Source organism: Stylophora pistillata, chromosome 8 (assembly GCF_964205215.1).
Source record: "Stylophora pistillata chromosome 8, jaStyPist1.2, whole genome shotgun sequence".
Taxonomy (NCBI): Eukaryota; Metazoa; Cnidaria; class Anthozoa; order Scleractinia; family Pocilloporidae; genus Stylophora; species Stylophora pistillata.
The window spans coordinates 266,453-277,046 of NC_142526.1; the positions used below are offsets into that span (position 1 = coordinate 266,453).

General features: G+C 37.9%; 1 protein-coding gene across 4 annotated transcripts; it reads right to left on the reverse strand.

Moving 5' to 3' along the window:
- Nucleotides 1–206: 206 nt before the first annotated feature.
- LOC111332004 (acid-sensing ion channel 1C) lies at nucleotides 207–10,570 on the reverse strand. Of its 4 annotated transcripts, none has more exons than XM_022937259.2 (7): nucleotides 10,196–10,570; nucleotides 3,358–4,352; nucleotides 2,857–3,004; nucleotides 2,255–2,317; nucleotides 1,678–1,822; nucleotides 1,215–1,306; nucleotides 207–1,093 (listed from the first exon to the last, which is right to left on the reverse strand). In XM_022937259.2, exons 2-7 carry the CDS (start codon nucleotides 4,300–4,302, stop codon nucleotides 972–974), a joined length of 1,515 nt encoding a protein of 504 aa, XP_022792994.1. In that variant the 5' UTR covers nucleotides 4,303–4,352; nucleotides 10,196–10,570; the 3' UTR covers nucleotides 207–971. The 4 variants fall into 4 exon arrangements, with proteins under 4 accessions (XP_022792994.1, XP_022792998.1, XP_022792996.1 ...); XM_022937263.2 differs by lacking the exon at nucleotides 10,196–10,570 and adding an exon at nucleotides 6,523–6,668; XM_022937261.2 differs by lacking the exon at nucleotides 10,196–10,570 and adding an exon at nucleotides 6,516–6,668.
- Nucleotides 10,571–10,594: the final 24 nt, after the last annotated feature.

A 10,594-nucleotide genomic window follows, 5' to 3' on the forward strand; every position in this document is an offset into this window, starting at 1 on the left:
ATATAGTAGATATAGTTTGGGAGCGGAAGAAACATTAAAAGTTATCCTGAAAAGGACTGCTATTGGTAACAGTGATTGACTTTTCGACAACTTGTCTTTGACGGCTGACTTTGCCTCAAGTTGTCACAATGTCAGTCGTTATACAGTTATCTTTACATTCTTTATAGGTCTTGAACTTTTATTTAGACAAGAGAAATTTAAAACGGTTGTGTTGTAAAATTTCCTGCCTTTAGATAATCCAGCTACACTTTATTACTCGTTTACCATGCGTGTAAATGTAATGTATATAAGTGTAAACTAGCCTCACTTATGCACTCAGTTTTTTTATAATCAAGCTCCCAAATCCACTTGTCAGCTGTTTCTGATAAAGACAGGCAGAATTATCATAGTTTAAGAAGAGCAGAAAAATTCATTACACCACTTTGTAGAATCGAATAGGTAGAAACTCTTTAAGTTAGAGGTACCACTGTGTGGAATATGTTGCCAGAACCTTACAAAAAAGAAGCAAACTCTTCAAGCTTTAAGGTTAAGATTAAAAATGATTCTGAACTTTTAGAGAAAATGGGCTTTGGGAAGGAGTCTTGTTTAATAACTCAGTAATAAGCGACCTGATTTCTGTTACTATTAAACCCCAAACATGTTTTGAGAATTTTTGATGTAATTTTAACATATTTAGAGAATCTTAAAGTAATCATTTATATCTTAGTGATTGCCTAGTTGTATTAAGTATAGTTTAGGTAGTTCCACATCAGTCCGACTGCCTTCCTTAAACCTACAAATCATATAAAGTTGTATGTATGTATGTATGTATGTATGTATGTATGTATACAGGATTTCGTATTTAGCAGTAACTTGCAGATCATCAAAACGTCAATGTACTTTTCAGAAGAACAGATAACTTATAAGGTCAGCACAGAAAGACGGCGGAATCTTGAGGACTACTGATTCCCGCGCAACTATCTGTACCGCCATTATGCTGGATGAGTCAAGTTACGGTTTCGTGCTGCCAGGTAACTGATGAAAAAGTCCAATAACTCGCATATGGTCAGCAGGCTGCATCCCAGGAATAAGCCCATATTTCCACCGATCTCACCTAAAATGAGGAAAGAGGAATCACCATTGACAATACTGTCTTATATGCAGGAGCATTACAAGTGTTCGAATACAACGGACTGTGTCCGATGTAACTTTGAGTCTCTATATAAATTTCTCACCAAATAATGAGTTGCTGTCATATGCTGGCTGCTGCTTCTGCATTTCATATCCCAAGGACTTAAATCCAACTTGTAAAAACACAAGGTTATCTCTGACGAATTGGGACAAAAGAATGTTAACAAAAGTTATGAAGACTAATTAATTGGAAAAGTTAGGCGCTTTTCTGTCTGCATTTCGAACCAGAATCTTTGGCAACTTTGCTAATACCAATGCTGCGAACCTTAGATAACTTACTAAATTGCTAAAAAAAAAAATTCAGACCAGGATTTCTATGTCTTTTCGAGATCCCGTACTTCCGCTAATGTATCCATCCCCCATAACGTTGTCTCTACTTTTGTTCAAAACGTGACGAAAGACCAAACCCGTTACAGGGGCAGAAAGTAAATATATTCCCTTGATGTAATAGCCTTAGAAGAGTAGGTTTTCCCTATCTGTGCCATTTTCAAATATCATAAAAAATACCTCATATACTGTAAACTCTCATAGCCTTCATACAATAGGTCCTCAGCGGTACCTATGTTGGGGAACTTTGAATAAGAAACTTCGGCTTGATATCTAGTTTGAAAGCAAGGAACTTGGCAGTCACAAACTTCTTCGTCTATAGATGCTTTATGAGGAGATAATAATAAAAATATGAATTAACAAAGAAATGAAAAGAGAAAGAAAAAAAATGGAATCCTTTACAGCAAACGCAAGCCTTAACTTCGCAAATGAGCTATTTTAATTCTAATTTAGAGGTAATCAGTCAAGAACAGCTACCAAAAAGACCATCGATCGATTAAACTTAAGCCCACAACAAGTGTAATAACGTAAGAAACGATGATATCGGTCAATAACGACTGACACTGATCGCGAAACGAGACGCAAAGTAACTGAATGATTTTGCTGAATCTAGCTGCTTCAAAAAATCCACGACCGTTGCCATTACATGAAAGAGAGTTGTAAGGTAGAATGCAGCTTGTTGATACAAGCATGTCATAGCATGTTTACAGGACCATGCATGCTGTAATTCTAACTTGTCAGCCTAATATTCTCTTACCGTCAACGCTGTCACTGCATTTAACCTCATTGGGCGATAGGCAAGAAGGAGTGTCAGGGGAATCTAACAAGAAACAAACCAAATACATGTAATACAATCAACGGAAAATAAGCAGAGCCTGATAAGCTGATACAGTTCTCAAAATCGCCACAACGTTCAAATTCATCGAAAATATTCACGAAGGTCCCTACATGAACAACAACACTGGGTCCTTCGTCTCAATTAACTAATGGTAAATTTCAATGGCTCTGGCAAGGTGGGTAGAATTCGTCAAATCAGTTCTGTAAACTGGAGGCAGGAGGAATCGTGACTTTTTCGAAGTCAAGAAGAAACTTTTGAAGGGGGCTCAGTAATACTAGACGGTGGTTGAAGCAAATATCTTTTAAAATCTCACGTTCTGATGACATAAAGTATAGAAGAATCTGACACGAAATTTTGACTTTGGTAGAAGCATTTTAACTGAATCGCTCAGTCTTCATTAGTCTCTTGGGGTGTGAGTAGTTTGTTACAATGCCTACTTCGTTTTTGTGCGGAAATATTTCAGTAATTCATATTTTACTTATCACTAATTGGTTAAGATAAATCAGAAACACATATCTTACTAATGTAGCCGATGGGTCGACAGCCACAAATTTTAATACTGTTTTGAGCCCGGCACTCATAAAGGCATCCTTCTGATGAGTACTTAGAAAATGTATTTAATGGTTTATTTGTGCAGTTAGTGGCATAAGGCTTCTCCAGATTTTCATACTAAAAGGGAAAAGAAAACATAGCCAAGTTGAAAAAATAAAACATAAAAAAGAAACAAATGAGAATAACCTAACAACCTAACAACATTAACTAATCAATTTATATTTGAAATAGAACATTTCATTTGCAGACCAGTTTTATTTGAATCAGCTCACGTATCTCCCTTTCAGTTAATTCTCCTGTATCATGTGTATTGTGCATCTCTGAAATTGCAAGCCTTAATCCCGTAATCGCACTCCCCAGAGTGTTGCCTGCTTAGGTAGGAAAAACGGCACTTGAGTCTGTGAAATATCAAAAAGACTAAGACATTGACAACGATTACATGCGAACAAATAATGAATAAACAAACAAACCCGTTTCTGCGAAATAGCGATTGAAGCATGTTGCCCAGGTCCCACGCTGATTCCTTCAAACTCATCAAAGTATTCACCTTGTCCGTGGATCAACACTTTGAATCCCTCGGAAAACTTTCCTCGGGTATACTCAGCTGTGTTTGCATCAAGGAGCAGTGTAAGTCCAGAAGAAATCCCAGCAGTGTCTACTCTTTTTATTTCGCTTTCTCTTCCTGAATTAAACGTGTAGCACATTCCCCACTCGGTCACCATGGGATTGAAGTCTATTACTGAACACTGCGTTTTCCTCCAACTGAAGAGACAAATAGGTCCCACCAGATTACTGATATTTAGACTGTATTTTTGATAAAAACCCTCAACGTCGATACGATGGTTAGATTTTTTAATATCTTTCAAAAGTTCTTGTTTGTATTCATATGTACAGTTTGGGAGAGCAAGAGACTTGTTCTCATTATCAAAAGGAGCACAACAGCAAAGCAGAGACAATCCACAAAGACGATTGGCTCGGGTTTGTGATGTAACTGCACATGACGAGATATTTAAACCGCTGGATGCAAAGGATGGATCATCATCAGCTAAAGAGAGTTTGCTTTTTGAGAATAAACTGTTAGAACAGATCGTAATAGCTGGAAAATCCATTTCTCTTAGATGTTTTCTGCTCACTAAAGTATTAATAGGACGACTATAGTATTTGTCAAAAGCTCTGTAAACTGTAAAAATGTAGTAACCCCCAGACGACAATAGTAAAATCAACCATATTAGGCGAATGACTGCATGGCGCTTCATGAAGATATAACGAATACCATGCAGTGTTGTGTTATCAACAAACTCGCGCCACATCTCTGCTCCACTTTGACGGCTTTTACCGTCTGACAGAGGAGGCGTCTTGGAAACTGCCCCCTCTTGAAGCTTTGTCACTTGTACGGTGTTTATCTTCTCTGCCATTGGCGTGAGTCAATTCCAGTCTCCAAGCGAATACTGACCAATTTTTGTCTCTACGAAGAAACCAAATTACGTGTCAAAACTCAAACAAAATAAATATGATTTGATTTATACTGAACTTTTGCTGTTGTTTTAAAATTCACCAGTTTTTCTCCAGTTATTTATCGACCTTTGCCTGGCTTCAGTTTTTATTGTAGCCTGAGGGTAAAACAAGGCCCTGACCTCATAATTATTTTGAATAGGGATTTTATTGATACAGCCTGTGTACCATCTCGGGTAATTGACAAGCTCTAATTTTGAGTTGATTTGAAAGAGGTAACTAAATGCTCTCTCATTTCCTACCTCCATTACCAACATGTTTACCCCTCAATTCAACTTTTTGAACACAAAATTTATTGGTTGTCATTCGCACTAGATATAAACAAAAAGGTCAGTGTTGACTCAAAAGTAAATTACTGAAATACAGTGATTTTAGATCTCAAGTGGTTCAGAAATTATTTATCAAGCACTCTATCACTATGCTCAGTGGTAAATTAGAATGTAACATATAACCTTAGAACTTATCAAAAATCGAGTTCAGATTTCTTCCGGCTGAGATTAATTCAGCCCCAGAAGCTTCCCATAGTCTGTAAAAACATATGAAAGATCTACCTTTCTCACCGTAATTTGTGGAGGGTGCATTGTTTATGGTCATCTTCATCACTTTAGCGACGGGAAGTTTGAATGTGATGATAACGCTTTCTTACTTTGCGATGGACCACATAGAGGTTGCCTATTTATCGAGTTAGGATTTCGAGTTGGATTCGGAGTTGGATTTTCGAGTTGGATTTTCGAGTTAGGATTTTCGAGTTGGATTTTCGAGTTAGGATTTTCGAGTTAGAATTTTTTGGCGGGATTTTTTTGTGTTAAATGGGGTTGACAGGCCTACACGACTCCCCAGCGCGTGTTTAGAATAGCCTATTCAAAGTTTGGCCCTCACGAGTATGTCTTTGAGCGACCGCCCTCCGTTTGTAAGATACTAGCGGCGGATTTTTGTACAGTTCGCTCAGTAGTGGTTGTGTTTCTATTGAATGCCAGTTTTTCTTGAGAATTTGCTTTAGGTTTGGCACTGATGGTTGGTATTGTGTAACAAAAGGCAGGATTCGTTGGTTCGTCTTCGGTTTCTGTTGAAGAGATAATTTCCTGTTTTTGAAATTCACCTCTGAGAGGGTTGTGTTAATGAGGTCCTCTGGGTAGCCTCTCTTTAGCAAATGCGCTTTGAAATTTGCAATTTTCTCCTGGAATATCGTTTGAGAGGAGTTCGTTCTGAGAAGTCTAAGGGCCTCCCCTTTAATGAAGCCTTTTTGCAAAAAACAAAACAGTTACTAGGGGTTAGGGAACTAGGAAAGCACTGAAAAGCAGCATTAGTGCCATTTGTCGGTAATCAAAATATGGTGGGATTACAGGATTTATATATTTGCTTTTTGTTGTGTTTAATCCTTAACACGGATTTCTAAATTTGTACCACCAGAATAAATATGACAAGAGAAATCATAATCTAGATCTTACCTTCGAATTACGCCCGGTTATCGTAATTTTTCTCGTTTCGTTTATCTTTTGGTATTAAAGCTTTCCCAATCTTTCTATTTTTGAGATGAGGAGCGTGTTTGTGGCGAAGGGAAATGAGTTGGTGGAAGACTCGATGGCTTACCTCTTACTCATGTCTGCTTTACATAGTGACGTCGCATAATAAAAAGGTAAAACACTAACCCCACCCCTACACGAATTCTTTTGTTGACTGCATTGGACTAGCCGATTCGTTGCAGCTGGATTACTAGTAAGCATTTCGAAAAAACCGACTCTATATCCTTACTCGAAAATCCAACTCGAAATCCTAACTCGAAAATCCAACTCGAAATCCTAACTCGGGAGTTAGTTTGTCTCCATCACAAACAGTTCCTTTCTTGATTGCACCATACTATACCACGTGTTTTCATTAGCGTTGTGGAAACCTTTTAGATTTGTTTGTGTACATCCATGAAAATTTAACTTTGTTTCGATACGGACAAGAAAAGACCCCTTCAAGTCTTATTTCGACCTGTCAGTCGCATATCGCTGAAATGAAGCTGCGGCGAGGTGAAAAATTAAAAATAGGACTTGAAAAACTGAAAAGCGTCTATACCTTTCTTCAAAGTGAAACTAAATGCATTGAATATTTTAAAAACTGACTTGCTGACCACATACTGCGAATAATCTTCTAGTCAGGTTTCCATCTCTTCCAATTCAGTTGTTTTTCGGATCCTTCGTGTCCTTAAATCCTTCTTAGTTAAACATTTGTTGTAACCATTGAATGTTGGTTCAACTTATCTGCATTTCAAATTCAATGCAGAGGTGAATATTGGGGATATAGCTCAACTTTTTGTTGTCAATCGATTGCATTTCATTGGTTCAGTTTTAGAGCGACAAAATTTCTCTCGCATTCGTTTCGATTAAAAGCAGTGTTTTTTTCACCCTAGTCAGTAATTATTTGAAAATTCAAGTTTTCCTAATGACGACTATAGTCAATTAAAAAATCATTTTGAAGCGACGCTTAAAATGCAAGAAAAAGATTCGTGAAACCCTCGCATCCGCGACTTATATAAATGTAATTCAATTTAACGTCGTACACAAACATCTTAGATGGCTTTACCTTTTAACTACTTGTCAATCACTAAATTACTCGGTTTTTTTTGGAGTAAGGTACGACTTATTACATCACCGATTTATTACAATATCGCGCCAACTTATACTAGGAGATGGCAGCTGATAAGATATCAGTCTAACGCACTTCTAATGTAAAGTCGGATATTTCGATCATTGAGGCGTTACGCGCAGTAACCATAACAAACACACATTTACACTGTCACGCAATGATGAACGCACCAGCCCCCAACAAGTTCACAGTGCAAACAGTAAGGCCTAAAATGAAGCTGCGGCAAGGTGAAAAATTAAAAATACGACTTGAAAAACTTAAAAGCGTCTATACCTTTCTTCAAAGTGAAACTAAATGCATTGAATATTTTAAAAACTGACTTGCTGACCACACACTGCGAACTGTGGCTGACCTCACGTTTTCATCAAAGCAATGGTCCACTTATCAATAATCTTCTAGTCAGGTTTCCATCTCTTTCAGTTCAGTTGTGTTTCGGATCCTTCGTGTCTTTAAATCCTTCTGAGTTAAACATTTGTTGTAACCATTGAATGTTGGTTCAACTTATCTGCATTTCAAATTCATTGCAGAGGTGAATATTGGGCATATAGCTCAACTTTTTGTTGTCAATCGATTGCATTTCATTGGTTCAGTTTTAGAGTGACAAAATTTCTCTCGCATTCGTTTCGATTAAAAGCAGTGTTTTTTTCACCCTAGTCAGTAAATATTTGAAAATTCAAGTTTTCCTAATGACGACTATAGTCAATTAGAAAATCATTTTGAAGCGATAGCTTAAAATGCAAGAAAAAGATTCGTGAAACCCTCGCATCCGCGACTTATTTAAATGTAATTCAATTTAACGTCGTACACAAACATCTTTGTTGCCTTTTCGTTTTAACTACTTGTCAATCACTAAATTACTCGGTTTTTTTTTTTGGAGTAAGGTACGACTTCTTACATCACCGATTTATTACAATATCGCGCCAACTTATACTTGGAGATGGCAGTTGATAAGATATCAGTCTAACGCACTTCTAATGTAAAGTCGGATATTTCATTTAACGAGATAATTAAAATTTGCTTCGATCATTAAGGCATTAGAATCGCATAGCTTAAAGTAAACACGCGCTCTGATTGGTCAATACGTCAACCGGAAGAGAGGGTATTTAGCGTGGAATCGCACTAACGCATAAAGCGATATAGCTGATGTGAGTCGCGAGCAAAAATTACTGTTACGAACGTAATTAACGTAAATACAACTAGTGCTACGAAAATATGAACAAATATGAACAAATTTACAGAAAACGAATGTCTTCCAAATTTTGAATTGAAATTGAAATTTTGAGAAAATTGGAGGAAACCACTCACGCTCAAAAGTACGAGAAAACGCATAGCAAAAAATCAAAATGCCAGAGACTAGGGAAGAAAGCCAAACGACAGTTCTCGCCGTGGAAAACCAAACAAGCGTTACGAAAGAAAACCAAAACAGGTATCCATGCCGAAAAGGGTCAAGCATCTTTTCCCGAAATCCAAACCATTGTAGCCTATAGAGACGACGAACTGGCCTCTTTTAGATACAACATGGTTTCAAAAGACACTAGACGGCAAATTCACAAATTCGAGTGGTCGCAAAACTGTCATCCAAGCGCTCAGTGATGATTTCGATCCAGTCGAGATATCAGAGCTCACTGGCCACTCCAATCCGGAATCCATATCCAGATACAGCCATAATCCTCTGGAAAAACAGTGGCGAAAGTCGAATAAGTTGGCCGGTTTCAACCCCCGCCAAGCACGACAACTACCAACGGCTATTCAAGTCATGCTTTACGGGAGATTGTTCTCAATAGCTCAGCCACGCCAAGCAACACAGCAGCTACTAGTGACCTTGACAGCAATGCCAGTCGTTCTAGTTACCTGATGGCAGGAGCAGTTGGCGGAATGTTTACAGGAGTAACTTTTAATAATTCTCCAGTAAATATTTCCATAAACTTTCAGTCCAGCATTGACACCAACGAGCGACTCCCTGCGATGAAAGAAAAACAGTTAATATTGTGACTTTTAACTGAACTGTTTTTCGTCAGAGTTTACCGAGAAATTCCAGTCTTAATCATTATATTTTGAATACACTTTTTTTTACAACTGTAAAGCACTTACCGGTTTTTTGTAGATCTTGCTTTGATACCGGAACGCTTGAAATTGACCATTCAGTTGTTGATTGTCGGCGCCACATTCTGCCAGGTAGAGTGGTAGCAGGCAAATCTCTGTCTTAAATAACTCCGTATTGTGTACTTTTAGTTTTTTTACTGAAGATTGTAAAATGTGATGTACCGCTTTCTCCACGAGTTTGAAATAAAAGTGGTTTTATTCTAAAAATATCTTGTTCCCTCTATTCGCAAGATATTGACACCTGACTTTGAAACGGTTTCCATTGTCTGCGTACTGGCGTGGCGCACAAAAATACAAAACATCTGGTTTCGCCAAGTGATTTGGTGGCTTTAGCTATGTGATGCAAGAAAAATTCACGAGGTACAATTAAAATTGTCGAGGGTTCAAACGTGAGCGACTTACCTTGCTTTCCATTCCCTCAACAACGACAGCTCTGACAGTTGACTTTAAAATGGCTTTCTTAAGGGCGCGCGTACGGAATAAAAACAAACAATAACATTGCCGTTTTAATTTCTTGTTTTCTTATTTTTATTCTGTTATGCGATTCAAGAAAAATTCACTACCTGACTCGTGAATTCCACGTTAAATTTCACTTGAAAAATCGATATCGCACTCATCGCTTCGCGATTCGTGCGATACCGGTTTTTCGCGTGAAATTTAACGTGGAATTCACTCGTCAGGCAGTGAATTTTTCTATAATATCGCGCCAACTTATACTTGGAGATGGCAGTTGATAAGATATCAGTCTAACGCACTTCTAATGTAAAGTCGGATATTTCATTTAACGAGATAATTAAAATTTGCTTCGATCATTAAGGCATTACGCGCAGTAACCATTACAATCCCACATTTACACTGTCACGCAATGATGAACGCACCAGCCCCCAACAAGTTCACAGTGCAAACAGTATGGCCTAATCCTTCTGTGGCAAGCTGGCGTATTCCACTTCGAGTACATACAAAGTCTTATAAGATTTTCTCCTCCAACTGATCTAAAGCTTAAGCCACATTTGTGTCAGAGCCAAGGAAACCATTTCATACCAACATAGATCACCATCTCACCTTGTTTATGTCGCAAATAGCGTGCCTTAATTTGTGTTGACTCTTCGAACTATCGCGCAGTCCAATATGAACAACTTCAGAAAGTTAAATCATGGATTCCGACTTGAGATAAACGAATCAGCCATATATTCCGGTGGTTAACAGAAAACTGTTCTGAATATGTTCGCACATTACTCACAATGATGTCGTTTCCAGCTCTTACGTCTATAACAACAATTCACTCAAGCAAAAAATGATGACGGTGTCGTGTTGACGTCAGTTGCCAAATATTTCCCTTGGCATTAAACCACACGCATATTCTTTTCTCATTGAAAATAGTGGCTAGTACTGTATATGGATCCTTATCAGCTCTAATATTGCTGGCTAACAGTTCCCTAACTGGGAAGAATATGACTGTGT

Excerpts from the sequence above, each read along its gene's own strand:
- LOC111332004 (XM_022937259.2), bottom strand. The coding sequence starts at position 4,302 with ATGGCAGAGAAGATAAACACCGTACAAGTGACAAAGCTTCAAGAGGGG. Across the intron at positions 2,318-2,856 it reads TCGACCCATCGGCTACATTA|ATTCCCCTGACACTCCTTCT; the intron begins GTAAGATATGTG and ends GTTTCTTGTTAG. Across the intron at positions 1,823-2,254 it reads ATGCAGTGACAGCGTTGACG|CATCTATAGACGAAGAAGTT; the intron begins GTAAGAGAATAT and ends CTCCTCATAAAG.